This window comes from Corvus brachyrhynchos, unplaced genomic scaffold (assembly GCF_000691975.1).
Source record: "Corvus brachyrhynchos isolate BGI_N302 unplaced genomic scaffold, ASM69197v1 scaffold3, whole genome shotgun sequence".
In the NCBI taxonomy this organism is placed as follows: Eukaryota; Metazoa; Chordata; class Aves; order Passeriformes; family Corvidae; genus Corvus; species Corvus brachyrhynchos.
Genome location: NW_008237619.1, coordinates 2006162 through 2028178, shown reverse-complemented (window position 1 = coordinate 2028178; position 22017 = coordinate 2006162). Strand labels below are relative to the sequence as shown.

Below are 22017 nucleotides of genomic sequence, written 5' to 3'. Positions count from 1 at the left end.
TGTCGGGAGAGCAGCGTGACACGGGCGGGAAAGGTGGGTGGGAGGGGCGATGATGTAAGTATAACGTGAGTTATATTAAACAAAAGGTTCGTCATACGAGATGAGTTTGTTATACAAAATTAGTTTTATTATACCAGGCGTAGGCACGTTTTGGAGACGTTGCTCTGGAAAAACTCTGTGAGCTTCTAATGCAGTACTTCCATAGGGCAAAGCCATATAAAATAGAACTGGGAGAATCAGGTTCTTGGTATCCGCTGGAGCAGAATAGGGGCGTTGGAAAGATCACTGCAATATCGGTGCTGTGGATTTCTGTAGTTGAGGATTTTTTGCTCTTCCCAGGAAAAAAGCCCTGCAGTACTTACTTGGGCACTGGAGTAAAAGGTCTTTTGCACCAGCCTTATTCAGAACACTACAGGGGCAAAAGTAACTGGAACTTTAATTTGCTCTGATAGAAAGCCCATGGATTTTTTAACCTCGTTTATTCCCAACAAGGCCAGAATACATACATCCTCAGCTACTGCTGCATGTGTGAATTTTTGGACACTGCTGTCATGGCAATGGGGAATTACTGTGATTTAAGCACATTTTTTACCAGAGGGCAGCAGATCTTTGCTGAGGAGAAAGCATTGGTAACATTCAGAAATCAATATATTTGTGTGTACCAGCCCTTTTTTTTTTTTTAAACACAACACTATCCTGTGCAGGATTGGTGAGTTGCTAGTTTGTGAAGGCAAGGTTATTTCTCTTGCACAGACAGCTGGAGAAGGGGGTTCCTGGGCAGGTGACATGAATTATGTGTCTGTAATACACAGTCATGAGAGGTATCACTAGAAATATTTGGAATTTGGGGGTAAAGGCTTATGGTTTGTTGCCAAGGTGCTGACAAAGGAAACTACGTCTGGAGTTCGGTACCCAGATTGCAAACACTGGTGTGCTTAAATCTATTTGCAATTGCAAATAGACCCCATTAATTACATAGTTAGTACATTGTTGATTTCAGTGGGAAAGCTCACAGTAATGGGGGGCGAGCATGTGTTTAAGTCTTCTGAAAAATTAAGTTTTGCTTCCTAGCAGAACTGCTTCATCATTGATTACAGTTATATCAGTATGACTATTTAAAATAGAAATAGTCTTTAACTTGTAGCAGTTGCACTGGTTCCTCAGAATCTTGATAGCCATTCCCCTAAGTGGACAGAGAATCCCAGAATCCCAGAATGGTTTGGGTTGGAAGGGCCCTTAAAGACCAGCCAGTTCCATCGCCCCCAGCCATGCACAGGGACACCTTCCACTAGATCAGGTTGCTCCAAGCTTCATCCAGCCTGGCATTGGACACTTCCAGGGATGGGGCAGCCACAGCTTCTCTTGGCAGAAGTTTTCTTATATTTTATCTCAGTTTCATGTAATCCATTGCTGGCAGTGCAAGGCTCTTACGACTTGCTATTTTAAAGCCTTTATTGTACTATATTGGTGGATCCAGTTTTAATCATATCTCACAGAATGCAAATCCTGTAGACAGGGGCAAGGAGCAGCCTTTGAGCTATTTTAATAGTCTTTGGTGTATGTTTTTCAGGGAATGACAACCTTTCTTATGCAACACATCTGAAAACTGCCCGAAGCCTCGCCTCCTTTGTCAGATGAGAGTCATTGGATTGAGTATTTCTACTTTCTCACAGGGGAGAACATGAGCAGTTTGTCATTTTCATAAAAGTTGGGAGTTCCTGCATTTGGGGAAATTGCAGGTGTCAGCACATCCATCATGCAGGTGGCAGCCTTTCCCTGGAAAAATATGGATCAAATGAAGTGGTCCAGTGGAGAGTCATCAAGATGGGTAAGGGCTGGCACATGTGACTGTGAGAAAAGTGTGAGGGAACTGGGCATGCTCAGCCTGGAGAAGGGAAGGCTGAGGCTCATACATGCAAAAAAGTTTGCCAGTGAGGACAGGCAAGGCAGTGGAGCAGGTGGCCTGGTGAGGTTGTGCAGGCTCCATCCTTGCGAGCTTTCAGGACCCAGCTGCTGAGCTGCCTGGTCTGATCCCAGAAGCAGTCATGCTGTCAGCAGGGGATTGCACTGAAGATGACACTGAGATTGGCCCAGTGTTAGTAACACCAAAATCGTGAGTTCAATCCTCATATAGGCCATTCACTTAAGAGTTAGACTTGATGATCCTTGTGGGTCCCTTCCAACCCAGAATATCATGTGATCTGGAAATAAAGATTATGTGTGAGATAAGGAAGAAAGGACAGATGCAGGGAAATACCTGCCTTCACAGAGGGAAGTCCAATACCTCTGTTTCCTAAATCTCTGAGTGTAATGGGAGTAGTTCGCAGCTTGCAAAGCAACTGTGAATTTACCTGCTGAGCTGCCATCTAACCTGAGTGATTCTCTGGGGGGCTTGGGTTCTTCTGCAATGGGACCTACACGGTTATGCCTTCTTCTGTCCGAGGCACAACCTTAAAACAAAATTTATCTGCAGATTTCAATTCTCAGCTTAGACTATATAAACAAAAATATTCTAACAATGCTTTGGAAAACAGTTGTTTCATATTTACTTTGTTCTGTAAGAAAGAGTTTGCTGAATTAATCTGATGAGTCTCTTACTTCAAACACTTCCTTGTAGAGTTCTCTCACAATCCCCTAACAGCTCCTCCTGGACAAACCAGACAGACTTAAAGGCATCCCATTCCTCTAACTCTTAGCAGGTTGCCATGCCTCTCACTACTGACTGTGTTAAATAACTCAGTAAATGAATGTTACAACGTAGCTCTCGTTATCTGAGGTTGAGAAAACATCAGAGTAAGGGAGGCTGGGAAAGTGCTTCATGATACTAGAGACGTTTTCCACACTGTATGACTTCAGCAATGAATAGCCATTGAAAAGGGAGGTATCCAGAAAAGAAATATGTGCAAGCATTTGCCTGTCTTTGTTGTGCACCTCAAGCAAGTCTTCTTTGTCATGGTTGTTGTTGCCGCAGATGGTTACGCTCTGCTCTGGAAATTGTCCCTTGACCTTGTTTACCCGGAGCTTTCGAAGTCCCCAAATGGCCAGATATTCCGTTGGGAGAGGAGTGGTGCCACAGAAGGACAGCTTCAAATCCCACAACCTTGTGAAGCTGAGGACCATCTCCAGCACAGAGGTGTCTGTGAACCAGATGGTCAGGTGGCTGTTGTAGGTAGTTTTTTCCATGGTAGAAGGCAGCACTGTTTTGCAGTTGCACATCAAGTTTGCCAGGCAGTAATCACAGTCACGGATAGCCACAGAACAGCTGCAGTTGCGAACTGTGTTTTCCTTAGTGAAAATTAGCGTGTGGTTCTTCTGACTTCTCACAAAACTGATGTGTATGCCAAGGAACCTGGCCAAAATGAGAGCCAGACAAATGGAGAAAGCAGGGTAGGCTATTGGCTTCATTAGCACTGGTGCCAAGCTGTCAAGTGTCTCCTCCTTTTACTGAATGATTTAGATCACTTGGCTTTACCTACTGAGGAAAAACAATTTCTTTATTATACTAAAGATCTCTCAATGGTTAATATTACTTTGCTTTTCCACTCATCATCTGTTGCATCTATTCAGAGCCATACTGCATGCAGTTCTGCATCAAGGGGAAAAGCACAACCACACTGATTTAGAAAACAGATTGTGACTAAAGTTTGGGATTCTCTTTTCGCTCTTCTTTTGCTCTAAATGGTTTCATCTGCTTATAAGACAGCTTGTACACTCTCTTGTCTATGCAGACAGCTCCTGAGCCTGGCCTGTGCAGAGGTAAGGACAGGACAAGGAGTTGTGCAGGACAATTCCTGCTTGTTTCTCCTTTCTGCTTTCTTTGCTTCCCACCAGACAGGGGTGACAAAGAACCCTGTTCTCTACTTCACTGAGTGAGGCAGTCTGAGAAGAGCTAGAGGCAATAGTTTTGTTTTACGCCAGAATTGCTAAGTAACCACTGTGATAACCTTTCCCTTAAACTGAGTGTGGGATATACTGGGAAAAGGGAGGGAGGGAGGGAGGGAGAGCAGTTAAGGGCGAAAGCATTGCTGGACACTGCGTATATCCTTCTGAGCTATGTGGAGTGCTGATAAATCCTGATTTTGATCCATGTGAAGCTACATCTGCTCCAGCCTTAGTCTGTAAGTTTTGAGGACCAGGGACCACCTCTCATTATGTCTTGGCACAGCAACTACTATAGGATAGATCCAGGCTTTTTCAGTTGCTCTGCCCCCACTTTATTTATCGTGGCAAAGCAAAATAGCAACTCCACACATACCTATGACAATGGAGCAAATTTCCATCCCAGCATGGGCCATGTCAAATGGTTGGGAGCATGTTTGGTGGGATTCTTGGATTCTCAGCTGCCAGCCCGTTGGTTTTCAGAGTGGAGTTGGATTTTACTAGGAGCATACGTGTTCTCCTGACATATTATTTGTTATATGATGGTACAGGCAATGAAGCAGAACGCAGTTTCTTAACACAAATTATAAGGAGGTTGGGAAGTTTGTCTAATTTGATGTAACTGTTTTGAAGCACCAAGAAGCATTAGAGACAAGTTTTGACCAAAGATGACAGGTTCTAGTGAAAGCAGCAGTAGGGCACATGCTGGACAGAATTTGGTCCTTATCATGTAACAAGATTGATTCACATCCAGAATGCTTGTCTCCAGCACTTCAGAAAACATGGCAATACACCTACAGTTTTGTAGACTTCTGTTATTAATATTGTTCCTGTTACTGTTTGTTTTCTTATCTCATTGCTGTTTCCAATAAACTGTTCTTATCTCAACCCATGAACATTGCCTTTTGTGCCTCCAGTTGGAGGTGGGGGGAAGGGATCGTGGGAGGCTTTTTTAGTGGGAGTACTAAATTGGAGAATACCATTCCCAAACCATGACAGAAGGATGCAGACATTTAAGTTTTTAAATCAAATATTTGTTGTGGAACATACCAGAAATTCCAGTCCAACTGTTGGCTGATGTTTAACTCCAAAAGTCAGACTCACCCAAGCTGTAGCTGTTGTGGTATCGTTATTGCTAGTAATGTTTCCACTATCTAAGCATCTAATCATATTGAAAATCCTATTACTAGACCTCCACACTGCTTATTTTCTCAGTCCTGAACAGTGGCTAACAGTTGTGATAGACCAGAAATCTGTAATACCAACACAGCTTCACAACTAAATGAAATTATTTGGATTTTTCTGTGTTGGAGGTAGTATTTGCAAGAAATTCTAGACAAGGTTGACAACATGAGTTTGGTCTAAGTAAAAGAGATTCAAACTCCCACCTGTGTCAAAAGGAGTGATACTGCTTTTTCCACTTAACATTTGAGGACTTTTATATTCATAAAACATCAGACTAAAATACTTTGATGCATCCTCATTAGTTTTAACTCTTGTTTCCTTTATTTTTCTCAGTACCTGAAGAGTGGAGAACCTTTAAAGTTCTCTACTGGTTTGCAGCCAACCAAAGAAAATTCTATTTCAGGTTTAGCTTAGCTGATAACATTCGAGCTCCATCCATCAGAATCCAAACAAAATTCTAAATTCTGGCATTCCAGGAAATTTAATCTCTAGAAATACTTTCTATCCTTCTCTGCTCCTTGCAAATCACTGATAGGATGAAACATTCCTGTCCAGTTCTCAGGATTTAGTTTCTGTGTGGCTTTGGTGAGGGATATGCAAGAAGTGAAATATATGTTGCAGGTATGTGTCTGTGAAGTGTCAAAGTCACCTGCAATGCATCTTTACTTTTCTAACTACTATCCACAGAAAAATGTGCATTATATGGTTCTTAATCAAACCACATTGCTGTCTCCACTGCTTAAGGCTTGTAAAATTATTTGCTTTCATTTTTAAGGATGGGGGAACTGCCTTCAGTGGGGCTCTTGGAGATACACAGAGCCCTTTGTTGTAATATTGCCATGAAGACGAAATAAAATATGGGGTGATTTTCTTGCCTGTTGTGGTTCTGTGTTCTCCATCATCTCCAAAATTAAAAAGAACATGGAGTATCTTTAGAAAAGTGGAGAATGGTGTGTGTAGTACATCTTTCCACCATGGTCGCTCTCTGAGCATTACCCACTTCCCTTAACAGAGATAATTTATCCCTGAACTCACCAAAATAGTTTTAGACGCAACCTATAGAAACACAAAGAATGCAACAGACTGTGCTAAATGTCAAGAATTCCTGTGCAATTTTCTAGGGAAAACTGGTGGGTATATCTTCTCTTCCCTAAGTTTTCAGTAAAATTTAGCTAGACTTTCAGTATAATCAGTACTACTATTTAAAGTTTAATCCACCTGACACAATGGATTTTACAACTGGTTTCCATAAGCTATTTGACATTTCCTTATGTAACGTAGCAGCTATAGAAGTTCTGTAAAAATCATAGAAGCCTTTTTCAGCTTTCTAGTTTATATTAGAAGACTTTTGAACTCAGGAAACAAGAATAGGATTTCAAATCTGAACTTGGCAAATTATCTGGGTGCTCTTCCCTCACTGATGGGTAACCAAAACCTACCCGCTTTTATGTATCTGTTCTGGTGAAAATAATAACTCCTTTGTCTACAGAAGCTCAAGCTGAGAACAAGCTGGTTTGCATTTTATCTCCATATAATTGTCCAAAACAGCTGGTTTAGACCATCATTCTTGTCCAGCCTTATACCCACTGTTCATCAATGCTTGAAAGTGGCTGGAGTAATAAAACTGGTAACACATTTGCATACCAAAAGTGATTGAACTTTTAAATTATGAGAGAGATGATTGATAAATACATTTTTATTAAAACACAGAATGACTCTGTAGCCTAAATGTGGCATGCACTGAAGGAGTCTTGGACTACTGCTGAAGGTTTGGTTTAAACTTTCAGTTAAAAGAATCTAGAGCTCTACCAGGCTGCAAGGTGACCTCCAGCAGAAATAATATCACCTTGGTAAATACCTCTCTTTGTCCAATCCAGCAAAAAATAAATTTGTCTGAACAGATGGTGGTTTATTCTAACAACATGATTTCTCCATGGTGGTATTATTTCTAACAACATCCCAGACAACCATGTTTCAAATGATGCATGCCCTCCACTCAACTGCACTGGTATTCGTTCTAAGTTGGTCTCATACAGTCAGCTAGAAATTACACAGTGTTTTGAAATTATGCTCTGTGATTGCAATGTTACCTTTTATGAGTTACTGGTCAGTTTTTGTTCCAGTGGTAAACTTCAACAAATTCCCCCACCCCTGCTTAGGTAAATTAGAGATAAAACCTACATTCCTGTCCTTGCCATCTTTATGTGCTCTGGTTTGGAACATACAACTAGAAGTAGAAAAAACAAGAGGCCAGTAAAACTAGGAGATAAACAGCTGCTGGGCCCTTTCACCAACCACCACCACCCCACCTTGCTGCCCAGAAGCAAAGTGTGGCAAGCACTTAGTGTGTGATAATGAAGTGAGAAATCAGTGTATAAGAACACTGTATAAGAACTCATTAGTGCCTTGAATAGTAATTAGACTGTATTGCCCAAGAGGTCTTTTCTTATGCCACGGTAACCTGTCACCCACATTCACTAAGCAGTGGTAGCATATTGCTACCCCCTGGAAATTACTTATAGTTAATCCAATTCTTCAAACAGCTGAGAGTGTTTCCACAGCAGTTACCTGCCAATTACAGCATTAAAACACCTCAGAAAAGTTTTGAAGTGTGGATTTTGGTTTCTATGAACTGAAGATACCTCAGTTCTGGTTACCTCAGAGGGCAAAGGTTCAGCAATTACAAGAAGAGTTTTGATAGAAACTCTGCCACTGAAAGGGCTTTATGGTAAATGGGGAGGTGGAAGTGAGATATGGTTGAGATCAAAAGATACTTAATTGGCCTGAAGATGTTAATTATCAAGAAGACCTTGGTGATTAGCATCATTTTCTTGATTTTCATCTGGCTGAAGTCTGAAGCTACCATTGTTTTCCTTGTAGACATCCCTGGGAGTGTTCAAGGCCAGGCTGGACAGGGCTTTGAGCAACCTGATCTAGTGGAAGGTGTCCCTGCATATGGCAGAGGATGGAACGAGATGGGCTGTAAGGTCCTTTCCAACTCAAAATATCCTGTGATTTTATGAGGGGCTGGGTGAAGGAGAGGCAACTGCAGCCCAGAGCTGGGATGGAGGAATGAAGGAGAAACAAGGAGTAAGAATCCTTCCTCAACAAGTCAGGAAGCTCTTTAACAGGCACAATATACAGAAAGAAAAAAACCTGAGCTCCTGGGGCAGTTTTTTTGCTAACTTTACAAGCCTGTTTTGACAAAAATAAAGGAAAAGAGAGAACATTTCTCTAGAAGAGCCCCCCATGCTGCTCTTTCTGTGGCTCCTGATTAGTGTGGTGTATATCCAATCCAGTGTTTGTTGTTCAGTAATGAGTTGTTCCTTCCATGCAAGAACTAGCAGAAAACTAGATCCCAGAAGCTGCCTCAGAGTCCCTGCAGCCTGCAGCGCTGGAGGGGTAAGGCCACTGCTGCTTTGCAGCTGGAATCTCTGCAATAGAGAGGGGAGAAAGGAAGCTGTACTCTCTTTGTGTGCAGCACAAAAATCCCAATTATTTTAGGGAAATTTTGCTTACTTCTGGTAGCAATAACCTGCTTCTGAAAAAAATTATTTTGAGTGATCTAAATGTAGTAAATCATGTGTTCATTTTTTTTGTCCTGAGTGGGGGCCTCTTAGGTGAAAATCAGACTAGATATTGATAGCAGCAGAAAATTATTCGTTTGATTGTTTCAGCCAGGCATGGTTTTTGATGTGTATCCTCCTTCCACCAAGGAAAACCCTGATTTATTATGTGTTATCCCAAAATTTTTCTAGTACAAGATTCCATCCCTGTTCCTTTTGCTTCACAGGTTTTGACTGCTACAGGAGATTTTCAGTGCTTATTTAGTAGTAGCATCATTTCAGGTTTTCGAATTTGCTTTGATAATTCCACTTTTTTTTTTTTCTAATTGTAGGTCTGTCTATTAAGAAAACTGCAAAAAAACAGTAAAAAGCCTTTGACTATTGTGTGAGAATACTACTATCACAAGGAAAGTTTATCCTATTCAATGGAAGTTCCAAGCCTATGAAATTAATTTCTTCACAGGGTGTTTTCTTCCATTCTTTCTTCAGAAAAAAACTAATTAAAACCCCTCATTGATCACTTGTGCTAACATACACCCATCTGAAAGTGCTGTATTAATCAAAGAGGACCTTGAATCTGTATAATCTTGTGCATCTTGAGTAATGTACACAGGATGAATAGCAAACCCACCCAATTTAGATCAAAATGGCATTTTGAACTGAGCAGGTGTTAAAATACAAGATTACAGGAAAATGCAGTGAGTCAGTACCTTAATAAACCTAATCTGAGTCTTGACTGCAGAGCAGCTACATAATCTGACCAGAAAGCCCTAGGGAGACTGCGGCCTTAAGGAAAACAAAATGCTGGGTTTGCTGTTTTTGCTGCATGGGAATTTTAGGAATTCCTAAGTGGGCTGATGGCTGAGAGGAATTTTGTTTGCTGTCTCTTTGGTTGAACAACTACTATACTTATTTAGTTAGTCCATAGATAAGTTGAGGCAAATAAGTTTGTGATCAAAGCTGAAGTTCTACAGCCTTTCAGGCTGCACTATGATCCATTCTTGTTGTCAATAGCTTGAAAATAATATTTGTGTCTGCTTGTGCAGCAGAAGCTGGAGCTACTGGCATTAGGTTGTAGCAGTGGAGTGCTCAAGTGTAGTGAAACAAATTCCTTCCCAGCAAGATAAAGTAGATAATACTGTAGCACTGAACTTGAACAATACACTGACCCTTGAAATATTCACTGTATGGGTATTTTGATACTCAGGTGTACACAGACTCCAGAACAGGCAATTCATCTATAAACACCTCTGTAAAATCCTCAAGCCTGGCCATCCTATGCAAAGCTTCTGTCCGCAGCAGAGGCAAACGTTACAGCAGGGAAGGCTGTGACATGGAACTGCAGGGAGGCAGAATATTAGGAGAAAAGTCAAAGGAAAGGAGGAAATCTTCTCCTCCCAAAGAATTGGGAGTGGTGATACCTCCCTTCTTCCCCCAGATGAAGGTCACCCTCAGCAGTTCACAGCCTGATTATTCCCAACCCTGAGAGAGCAGAAAGGAGGCATGTGCAAGATCTTCATTTTCATGCTGTTTCATGCTGTGCTGCAGCCCGCACTTTTCCTAATAAAGAGCAGGGGACCCAGATGAGTGGCAGGATTTGCTTTGCCAGAACACACCTGAAGCTATTCCAGCTTGGAGGTGTGCACAGTACATGCTGTCTGGAAGACGGACATACACTGACCTGGGTATTCACATTTGAATTGCATCAGGATAAGCATTTACATAAATGAAAAGTGAGAAGGAAGTGTTACAAAGCTTTACCAGCATGGGAGGAGAGAACTGTTCTGCATAGATGTAAGATAGAATGATTGGTGGAGTTGTGCTCCCTGGGATTTAAAGTTCAAGTATTCAAAAAAACTCAAAAGTGCGTATCCATCCATAAAGCATGAATGTGCAGGCTCACAAATGCACAGGTGAATTGTATTTTCATACAAGAAGTACTTTTGTAATTGTAAGGGATGCACAGTCAAAGCCCTGTTTGTTCATGTGTCCTCAGAAAGGGACACCTTCTGGGAAGCCAGGTGTCCCAAGGATGGGTGGTCAGCACTGTCCAAAAAGGACTTATCCTTGGTGGCTCAAGCTGAGAACTTCAACACTGAAGTACTTGCATTCATTTTTAAAAGACTTTTTTAAATTTTCATTTTTTTATGTCAAACCAACTACTCCCTGGAGCAAGGGCACTTACACTGAGTGAACTTTAGGAAAGAAAGTTTGACTACAGTTTTGGTTATTTCCCAGTAACCTTTCTAACGTGACCTGGGACAAAAGTTGAAATTAAACGTTACATGAAACTAAAGATTTGCTAATCCCAAAACATAATGCTGAAAATTACAGTGTATTGTAGCACTTGGGTTTCTATTGTTCAAATCCTAAATTAGGGGGAAAAAAGTGAGAGCAGAAAGCTGCATGATCACAAAGCTGGTATGAAATATTAGTGGTCACTAAGCAGCTGGAGACTGAAACTCTGGAGCAGGGCACCTTGGGGCCAGATAGCTCAGCTCTGTTCACTCAGATAGTGGATGTTGTCATTGCCATTGAGACTCCAGAGCTACACAGAGATAGTACATTTACTTTAGTTTGTCCTTACTGTATCACTGACTTTGTTTATAAATTAAATTACAGAATAAAACAGAGGTCCTAGATGCTCTTTCCTCGAGCCTTCTCTTCCAATGCTCTTCTCAAGGCAGTTTTTACTGAATAAAATCTCAGCTCCTGTCAGCTGGAATAGTTCCCATGAAAATTCCTGTCCCCTTTAAAGATTTGTCTAAAGGAGTCTTTGCAAAATGGAGCAAAATCACCCCACCATTCTTTGTGGTTACTATTCATAGAACTATTAATTATTACCTTAGGCATACTAAACAATTGCAACACATGAAAGATAAACTTTGCAGAATATCCTACTTCACCTCGACTACAAAACAACAAATTTCAAACAAAAATACCTGCTAGGAAGAGTCGGAGAGGGAGAGATGGCCTCGTTCATAAAAATACAAGCTATTAAATGTTTCTCTCTTATTTACCCCCCTCCTTTAGAGCCAAAACAGTGACTTACTCTTTCTCTGGATGCCAGCGGATGGGTTTGTCTGTGATCAGTTTCCCGCTTGGCTGAACTTCTCAGCTGTGGCTGGGAGTGGGGTCAGTCTGCAGGGCAGGCAGCAGTGCCTTGTCTCTCACTCGATGCTGCTCTTTTATGTTGTCAAGAGCCAGCACCCCATGGCATTCCCCCACCAGCCAGGAGTGTGGTCCAAGGTCTGCCCCAACCATTAACACCACCCGTGCCATTCTGTCAGGCACGAAGGGCTGGCCTGGAAATGCTCAGAAGTGCCAGCCAGCTCCCTGCTCGCTCTGTGAGGGGAGCTGGGGTGCTTGGCTGCTGACCTGTGTTCACAGGGGATTGGCCAGCCTGGTGTGCACAGACAGAGGCAGGACCTCTGGCACTTTGCTCCCCTCATGGCTCTGTGCTGGCCATCCACCTGGGGAGCCCTGTGACTGTCCCCATGGGACATATTCTGCTCTGTCTGCTTCCTGGGGACTTTGAGTGGAGGTTTAAAACAGAACTTCAGGCACAGTTGGAAAGCCTGCTCAGTCAGCTGGAGGGAGTAACTGGAAAGCCGTAAGAGGAATGCCTGAGATCACCTGGCTTGAGGAGAAGAGGAGACTGTGAGGGGAAACCTCATAGCAGTGTGCAGCTTCCTCATGAGGCTGCAGAGGGGCAGGCACTGATCTCTGCTCTCTGTGACAGTCCCAAGGGAATGGCCTGAAGATGTATGAGGGGAGGTTTAGGCTGGATATTAGGAAAAGGTTCTTCCCCTAGAAGGTGGTTGGGCACTGAACAGGCTTCCCAGGTCATGGCCCCAAGGCTGCCAGAGCTTAACAAGCATTTGGACAATGCTCTCAGGCACAGGGTGGGATTGTTGGAGTGGTCTGTGCAGGGCCAGGAACTGGAATCAATGATCCTTGTGGGTCCCTTCCAGTTCAGGATATTCTATGATTCTATGAAATTTTCAGTCACAGCTTATCAGAGGCACAACTGGCTCTCAACTGTTCAAACATTGTGTATGCTTCTCCACAATCCAGCATGGAAAACGCCACCTTTGTGGCATGTTTTACATTCCTGTTTTCACAGCAGAGTACCTACTGAATGCTAGAATTTCTGCTGTTAGCCTGGGACTAACTGTCCTGAATAAGCAGAGAGATTATTTGCAAGGACTCATGAGCAGCTTCACAAGGAAATGCAGTAGGAGTACCCTAAAAATAATCATGAGGCAATGTGCTGTGGGACAAAGGCACTCTAGTAGGGCACATGTAAGGAACAAAGACTAAGATTTGCTGTGGTTCAAATGAAAAGATATTTGCTGCTTTTTCAAAAATGATGCCTGGCCTTTACATGCCCCAGGTCCCTCTGGGAATGGCCGATAACTGGTACCACTGAAAGGGCATTTGGCCAAAGTCAGGAGGAGTTAGGGTGCCATTCAGGGCCTGGACATACAGGCTTTTTTTTTATCTAGCAAACAGTGCACCTGGCCAAGCCATGAGCAGACAGTTTCTCCAGAAAGCTGGGGGAAATGGTGTCAAAGGCTTTACTAAAGCCCGGGTAGACACATCCACAGCCTTTCACTCACCTACTGAGCAGGTCATCTTGTCACAGAAGCCAGGTTGGTCAAGCAGGACCTGCCTTTCACAAACCCATGTTGGCCAGGCCTGATCCCCTGGTTGTTCTGCATGTGCCACGTGATGGCACTCAGGATGGTATGCTCCATCACCTTTCAAGGTACCTGAGACTTTTCCTCATTCTTTGTCTCTGTGTTTCCCCAGCCATCCAATAAAGGAGATTCTCCTTAGCCCCCGTTTTGTGGTTAATGTATTTATAGAAACATTTATTTTACTGTCTTTTACAGCAGTGGCCAGATGGGCTTCCACTCTTCTCATTTTCTCCCTGCATAACCTCATGATATCCTTGTTGGTTTCCTGATTTGCTGCCCCTTCTTTCAAGTGTCATAAACTCTCCTTTTTACTCTGAGTTCCAGACAAAGTTCTCTTCCTTCTGGCTGCTTCTTTCAGCATACCCTGCTCCTGCGCCCGGAAGATTCCTTACAGCATGTTCAGCCTTCCTGGCCTCCTTTGCCCTTCAGGACAGCATCCCAAGGGACTCTGTCAACCAGGCCCTTGAACAGGCCTAAGTCTGCTCTCAGGGAGTCCAAGGTGGCAGTTCTGCTGACTCCCCTCCTTACTGCTCCAAGAATCCAAAACTCTATCCTTTCATGGTCACTGTGCCCAGGGTAGCCTCCCACCATAGTAACATGCACTAGTCCTCCTCTCCTGACAAACAGCACATCCAGCAGGTGCCTTCTCTAGCTGCCCCCTCACCAGCTGTGTCAGGAACATCTCTTCCACACACTCCAGGAACCTCCCGAACTCTCTCCTCTCTACTGGATTGCCCCTGTGAAGACAAGGGCTGGCCATCATGAGACTTCTTGTCTGCCTCTTGGTCCTGGCTGGGTGATCTGTACCCAGCTCCCACCTGGATATCTGCCCTGTTGGCCTTCCCCATGATTCTTACCCACCAACCCTTGACACTTGCATCACCACTGTCAGGCTCTAGATAGTCAAAACACTCCCTCACATACAGGGCTACCACACCACCTCTCATTCCTTGCCTGTCCATTCTGAAGAGTTCATCACCATCCATTGCACCACTCCAGTGGTGCCAGTCATCCCGCTATGTCTCTGTGATGGCAACTATGCCATAGTTTTCCTCTTGCACCATGCCTTCCAGGTTCTCCTGTTTGCTGCCCACACTGCAGGCGTTGGGTGGGGCAGATGCACTTCAGCTGGGTTATTGATCCTGATGCCTTTTTGGGGAGAGAAGCTCCAATTCCTGAGTGACCATTCTCAGGAGCTTCCATGGTTTCTAGCACATCAATAACACTTGCATCCTTGCCACTTCATGGATCTCCATTCCCTACATCTACTGAGATGGTAGCCTGAACGACCTCACTAATACACCATCCCTCAAACAGCATCAAGCCACTCCCAGGCTTATCTCCAGTGACCTGGTTTTTACCTCCTTTCCCCTTCAAATCCAGTTTAAGGCTCACTCAACATGGCCTGCTAACTCCTGCACAAAGATCCTTTTCCCTCTGAGGCAGGTATACCCAGTCTGCCACCAGTAGGCTTGTTGTCATCTAAACTGACCCATGATCAAAAACCCCAAAAATTCTGTTGGTGGCCTAAAGCCAGGGATTTGTCTGTACAACTTTCCTGTTTCTACTCTGAGCAGTAGCCCCCCCAGACCAACCTCCCCAGTTTTACTGCTGACCATGACATCCTGTGGTTTGGAATATGCCTGGGGTCAGTTGGGGTCCAATGTCCTGGCCATGTCCCTTTCCAACTCCTTTCACACCCACACCCTACTTGCTGGGGGGGCAGCGTGAGGAGCACCAAAGACCTTGATGCTCAGCACTGACTGAAACATCCCTGGTTTATCAGTGCTCCCTCCAGCAAAAATCCAAACCACAGCCCCAGGGAACAAATGGAACGCCTCCTCTGCCCAACACAGTACCTTCTCCATCCCTTATTCTATGCCATGTACATCCTGCTCAGGTCCAATACCCACCACCCCCTTCCCACCCTTAGCTATCATGCACAGATATCATTCCCCTCATCCATGGACCACTACTATGAAATGTACATAAAATGCCCATAAAATGTCCACAAATGTTCACAAAATCATAGAATCTCAGACTGGTTTGGGAGGGACCTTAAAGCTCATCTTGTTCGAAACCCCTGCCATGAGCAGGGACACCTTCCACTGGACCAGGTTGCTCTCCATGCCCTATCCAATATCGAACATTTCCAGGGATGGGGCATATACCTGCTCTAGTTTGGCTTTCTGCATGGCTGCAGTGCCTCTAAGGGTGTACCTGCTCTTTGGTGGCTTATGCATGGCCACACACTTTCAGGTGTTCCAGCATGACCTCCAGCACAGCTACAGAAAACTTCAAGGTGTACCTTCTCTGGCATGGTCTTATCCTTGGGGCACATTCCCTTCAGAGGTGCTCCTGCTGCAGCACGGACATACCCACAGGTCACAGTAAGCAGAAGCAACCACTAATGAGAACCAGACTAATTTACAGTAAGGCGAGCACAGGAGCCTGTGGTTTTACTTTCCCTTCCTCCTTAGCCTCCAGGGCTGCCCTGGCCAGGCTCTCCTCCCACCAGAGCTTACTTCTTGTCCCAGGTGCCCCGAGGGGACAGTGTCTCCTTCTCCTCACCAGAGTCCCCCTAGCTGGATTCCTGCCCTCAGGCAGGAATAGTGCTGCTTGTACTTCCCCCACTACAGCAAATCCTCTGTGTGCCATCCCAGTGAGCCCCAGGACCTCTCCTCCTCGGTGTCCCCAGCACCTCCAGCTCTCATCCCCCTGACCCCTCATCACCCATTGATAACCCCCATATCTGGCTGTTGTCCATCTCCCTGCTGGCTGACGGGGCTCCTCATCTGGGGAGGACCCTGCTCCTGATGGACATGAACCCTGCCGGTATTTGGGGGTGATGGGCGAGCATGGCCAAGTTGCTGCTACCAGCATAGGAGGAGTCAGAGGTGGCTGAGCCACATGACTGATAAAGTCTTGGGGGTTCACTTTGGCTTTGGCGCCCAGCTGTAGGTTGCCATCCCAATGTCATGAGCCTTGGTCCCATGGTCCCACTGCTTTGTTTCTGAACCTCCAAGCGTGCTGTGCCCTGCTGTGCAGACCTGGGTCCCCAGGGAGAGGTATTGCTGCTGACCTGAGCCACAGCCTACGCTGTCCTCAGCAGCACAACAGGGATTGGGGAAAGCACTGCGTGCTGGGTCAGGAGCACCCCGCACCCATGCACTCAGAGGGTCAGGACATGCTGCTGGCTGGGACCCAGTAGGGCTGCTCCACCCAGCAGGGTGACACAGCAGGGCAGGTCTCAGCTGGTGCCGGCATCAGCGTCTGGGTCAGTGCTGGGACATGTGCTGAGGAGGGGCTCTGGACTGTGATGCAGCTGGGGTGCTTTCCCCCAGCCTGCCCTGCATCTCTCAGCAGCCCCTCCCAGGCCCCGCCACTCTCCCTGAGCTGACCTTGCTCCTGCTGCCACACCTCTGCAGCCACTTGAGGAGCAACCAGTTGCTTCCCTGTTCACAGCACCGTGGCATCTGGGGGCTTCCCTCAGGGTGGCTCTGCCCTGATGGAGCATCTACCCTGATGGAGCAACTGCTGGCCAGGACCCTGGCTGCTGGCAGCCCCCCACACCAGCAAGACCTCCACCTCATCAAGGAGATGGTGTTGGACATGGCCCCCACCTTCTTAGGTGCTACTGTGTCCACAGGAGCATACCAGTGCCACCAATCTATCCGTGTCAGCTGCTCCACCTCCACCTTTCTCTGGAAAACAGGCAACCTGCCCTTCAACTGGGATGCCATCTTCGTGATGGAGACCTGCTACAGTGTCCCTACCAAGGACTTCTTCCATGAGGACAAGGAGGTCCTCATCCCGCTTTTCCAGATGTTTGAGGTGGCTGACATCGCCCTCTTCCAGCTCTGTTTCTGACTGTGCTCAGCACCTACAACTGTGAGTTTGTGAGAAGTGATGAACCCGCAAGACAGTCTCTCCAGCCACTGGGCCACGGGGACATGTGGCAGGGAATGGTCCTGTCCCACCAGCCCTGCCAGGACAGGGATGTCTCGATCTTGGTTGTGGGGTGGGCAATGGGGGCGTGTGCCATGGGCACCATGGCCTTGAGCATCTCTGAGCTGCTCTGACCTGGGGTTTGCACTAGGATCCATGGGCAGCAAAGTGTGACACAGCATGGCATGGCACAACACGAGATGGCACGGCATGGCTGTGCTGTGCAGTGAGGAGCATGCTGCTGCCATCACACTGCAGCAAGGAAAAGGGTCGGGGATGGAGCCACCAGCATCACAGGGACAGCAGGACAGAATGGGGGACACAGAGATATCCACACACAGTCCTGCACAGCAGGTATCTGTGCCCAGCTCAGCCTGGCCATAGTGCCACTGCCCCCAGGATATTGGCTGAGCCTGGCAGAGGCCTTTGCTGAGTGGCAGCTGGGGTGTCGGGATGCAGCTGAGTGTGGGGTCTGTGAGAGGCTCTCTCTCCCAGGGATGGAGGCTGGCATTAACCGAGCCTAGGGGGTGTAGCAGGGCTGCCTTGGGCGAGTCCCTGCCCAGGTGGCTGCGCCGCTGCTTGCCTTCCCCTGGCTCCTAAGAGTCACTGTGGGACTGGGGTGTCCCCAGGGGGCTCCTGTGGCTCCCTCCCCATGAGGGCAGCTCATGCGGGCTGCATCTGGAGGCTTCTCCATCCCCCCCATCCTTATCCCTCACATTCTGAGCATCCTGAAGTGTGACGCCCATAGCCCAGGGGTTGCTCAAGGGGTTCGGGATCTGTTCCCCAGCCTGTCCCACAGCCCAGGGGGGTTGCAGCCCCCACAAGCACCTGAGGGAGCAAGAAGGAGGCTGGCACCCAAGAGCAGGGGCCCTGCCAGCACAGGATTGTTAGGGGGGCTGCCCCATGGAGCAGCAGATGAGACTCAGCAATGCCATGCTGATGCCATGAAGATTTTTGCCTTTTCTTTGATACCCCTGTTATACCTTTTACAACTTCTGTATTCCTAGTGCTTTTTGCCTACATTCTTGGACTTGTTTGTCAAGCTAAGAGACTAAACATTTTAGAAGCTTCGTAGTTAGGGATCAGTGTGCCCCAGACCCCAAGGTCCTCTCCAGAACATATTCTGTAAACCAAGATAGAACCATCCAGGGGAAGGTTCCTTGGGGAGGGGGGCTCACTTGAGCCTCTCATTGGGGAATCTTTGATAGATATGCTAATTAGTAAAACCTATAATGTTATACCCAATGTTGGGGGGGAAGAAAGAGAGACACAGAGACACAGGGAAAGACTCAGTGGGGTGCATCTCGATGCATATGACCTGGATGTGTACACCTAAGGATCCTTAAAAATAAATACCAAGGTAAAATCCCTTTTCCCCTTCTAACCGTGTATGCCTCTTGATTTTAAGACCAGGAAAAGGCATGAGTTGCTGGCGACCACGAAGGGACCCTAAAGACCTTGAAACTCACAGTCTTGGGTTGGAACACATCTTGCTTTGCCCCTCTCTTTGCCGGCAAATTACAGAGGAGCCAGAGCAACAATCTAAGACTGTGACCAGGACTTTAGGACCCAGCACGAAAAGGCATCAATGCTGGGGAACAGCCCCAACCCCCCAGGTGCAGAGAGGGATGTGATGGGCCCATCTCCCGGGGCCCCTGCAGCCCAGGCCTTCCCCACCCATCCCCTCCTCCAGGGCAGGGCACAGCCATGCTGGTAGGTATTCCCTGGGCAGAACTGGGACTGACTGTGGCTCTCCAGCCCTTCACCAGGCAGGAAGGGGTTCAGGAATGGATCCTGCCCTTCACAGGCACCACGGCTACCTCCTCTCCCTCCCTCCTCATCCCACAGGTGCCCTCTACACCCATGGGCAGCACCATCTCCAGGATGCAGGTAACACTGGGCAGCCTTGATGTAGTTTAATAAACTCTGGGGTCCCAGAGCCAGCTATGGGCAGGGCTGGTGCCAGCCAAGGCAGCGCTCCTGGCTCAGCTTGGGGCACCAGGAGCCCCACTCACAGTGGGGTCAGCACATGTGGGGCCAGCACATGTGGGGCCATGCAGTCCCCAAAGCAGGTAACAGAGACGGGTCTCTGGAGGTGTCACATGCCCAGGCAGTGGTGTGGGGCTGTCAGAGCAGGGCACTCACGCAGCATGAGTTGCTCCCCCACCTCAGCCCAGCCCCGCACTCTTCCCAGTGACAGGGGCCAGTGCTGGGAATGGCCATCGCACCTCCCTGGTGTCGACACCGAGGGGACTGAGCACCACGCAGGTGAAGTTGGTGTGCAGGTGCTGGGTGTTGAAGGAGCTGAAGTGCAGGTCACGGTGCAGGGCCAACCCTGAGCCCTCCAGCGCCTCTCTGTGGACCCAGTGGGGACCAATCAGTGCCCACTCCAGGCTGGCAGACCCTGCCCCAACCGGGGCTGCCCCACTGTCACTGCCCCTCAGGACCCCTGTCCCCACACTCACTGCACTGTCCCCTCACGCACAGCCCCGTCCGGGTGCAGGCTCTCCACGAAGGAGCCGTTCTCCAGCCAGTAGAGCAGCGTCAGCTCCGGCAGTCCACTCAACGCCTCGCACGACACGGTCACGCTCTCACCTGCAGCCGGAGGGGGCCTGAAGGTCAGGGGGGCTGCAAGGCTCCCCAGTGCCCCCCAGGAACAGGCACAGCCCCCCTTCCCAACTAAGGGGAACATCCCCCCACCTCATCAGCACCCCGAAATCTTGACTGTGGGTGGAGGATTCACCTTGTGTTTGCTGGAGGCTGGCACAGGAGTTGACCCCCACTGCAGCCTCTCCCCCCTTAGGCCCTGCCATGGCAGCGAGGGGCTCTCACCTGGGTGGGGGGGCTCTGCCGGCATCCGCAGGATGGTGATGCTGGGCGGCGGCAAGGCCATGGCACCTGGGGGAGCAGAGTGGGGTGAGGCAGGAGGTCAAGAGTGACCCCGAGACCCCACATTTTTGTAGTGGGTGAGGGGGCACGGTCCCATAAAGGGACAGGGGCACTGCTTGTCCCCAGACCCCTGCACAGGCCTCTTGACGGGCATAGAGCCCGGGGCTGACCTTAGGCTCCCCGGCCCCCCAGGAACCCCCACTTACCTGTGCAGCGAGCGGCCAGGCCCCAGCAGAGCAGGAGGATCCAAGCGGGGGCTCCCAGGGGCCCTGCGGGCAAAAATGGAGCTCAGTGCTGGGCACACAGGGATGCTCCCCATGAGACTGGGGCGGTTCCCCCAGCATTCCCTGAGCCTGGGATGGTCCTGTCCTCTCAGCATCCTCCCAGCTGGCCATGGTCCCCCCAGCATCCCCCAAGTGGAGGATCCCGTACCCTCGCATCCACCCAGCAGCCCCCGAGTCTGGGATGCTCCCGTACCCCCCAGCATCCTCCTCCCCGGGTCCCTCAAGTCGCGGCTGGTGCTCCTCAAGGCTGTCTGCCCACCGCTGCTCCGGTCCATGCGGAGAGACCGCGGCTCAGACACGGGGCGGCGGCGCTCCGGCCCGCGGCGCTTTATCAGGCGGCCCGGGGAGGGGCGAGAGGCAGAGCCGTGACTCACCGGGAGCCGCCCTCGGTCCCGGCCGCGGCGACGTGGCGCGACGCCACCACACGGGGACCCGCACCTGGACGCTGATGTGTGTCGATGGGTCCTTTGCCGCCATGTCCCCAAGCCCCCAGAACGTGCCTAGTGTCCCCAGCACTCCATGTCCCTGGGCTCTCTGTCCCCTGCACCTGGGGGTACACAACCCTCAGGCACTCCCATGACCGGCATCCCATGACCCTCCCCGCCCCACATCCCCCCCTGCCCCTGAGGGAGCATCCTTGGGCTCCCCAGGGATGTAGGAGTGGGGCCCAGCTGGGCCCCCCAATGTCCAGCACATAGGGCGCCGGCTGAGTGTCACAGGATTCTGAACATGCTGGTTTGCTCATCAGTGCTTTGGGATCAGGGGCAAGGCACGGTCTGCACAGAAGGAAGGTGGGTGAAGCCCCCAGGAGACTGAATAAACAATGGCTGGGGGAGCCTGGGTGCTGGCCCCTGGGTGGCCCAGCTGGTGCAGGACAACATCTTAGCAGATAGAAACCCCTAGGGCTTTAGTTCTCGGCTGCGGGAAGTCTCAGCAGGGGACTGGCTGTAGCAAGCCCTCTCCTGTGTCCCACAGCAGTGCCCCAGCCCCAGAGCCAGCCCCGTGACAGCAGACATGGTTTCAACAATCCACTGTCTACAAAACCAGGGGCCAGCCCCTGCACCCCACTCCCCAGCAGCACCAAAGCCGGGAGCCAGTGCAGGCACAGCCATAGGGCAGAAGCAGCCACTTGAGTCACAGGCCCTAGCAAAGGCCTGGAAAAGTCCCTAAACTCCCAGAGAGTTTTGTTATCCCTGTTCCCAGCAGAGCAGGAAGGTGGCAGGAACAGCAGTGTGATCTTGGAGACCTGGCAAGCGTGATACATTCCCAACCTCCTGCTGGGATGAGGCCAGAGGCTGCATCTTCCCCACAGCAACCATGGGTATCCAATGGGCAGTGATGAGCCAGAAGCAGCAGCCAGCTCCTCTGCCACCTCCCTGCTCCCACCAATACCAACCAACCAGCTGAGCTCTGGATCCTACAGGGTGAAAGAGGTGGGCAGGAAATGCAGATAGGTGCTTGGTCATCGTCCACGCAATATCCTTCCCCCGGGACAGATGAAAGGAGGAACCATGGCCTTGCCCCGCAGCAGGGAAGACGATCAAGAAAAACCCAGGGCCGCGC

At 48.6% G+C, this 22017-nt stretch overlaps 1 protein-coding gene across 15 annotated transcripts; it reads right to left on the bottom strand.

Annotated features, from left to right (window-relative positions):
* Positions 1-101: 101 nt before the first annotated feature.
* Positions 102-21918, bottom strand: IL18BP (interleukin 18 binding protein). Of its 15 annotated transcripts, none has more exons than XM_017731728.1 (6): positions 20603-21918; positions 20377-20439; positions 20114-20179; positions 19747-19876; positions 19427-19636; positions 3388-3475 (listed from the first exon to the last, which is right to left on the bottom strand). In XM_017731728.1, the coding sequence occupies exons 1-5, from the start codon at positions 20727-20729 to the stop codon at positions 19450-19452; spliced, it is 573 nt and encodes a 190-aa protein (XP_017587217.1). In that variant the 5' UTR covers positions 20730-21918; the 3' UTR covers positions 3388-3475; positions 19427-19449. The 15 variants fall into 15 exon arrangements, with proteins under 15 accessions (XP_017587212.1, XP_017587214.1, XP_017587216.1 ...); XM_017731731.1 differs by having other exon boundaries at positions 3388-3472; XM_017731735.1 differs by having other exon boundaries at positions 20714-21058.
* Positions 21919-22017: the final 99 nt, after the last annotated feature.

Bases quoted from the DNA above. Each gene is read 5' to 3' on its own strand.
- IL18BP (XM_017731723.1), bottom strand. From the start codon at position 3,405: ATGAAGCCAATAGCCTACCCTGCTTTCTCCATTTGTCTGGCTCTCATT.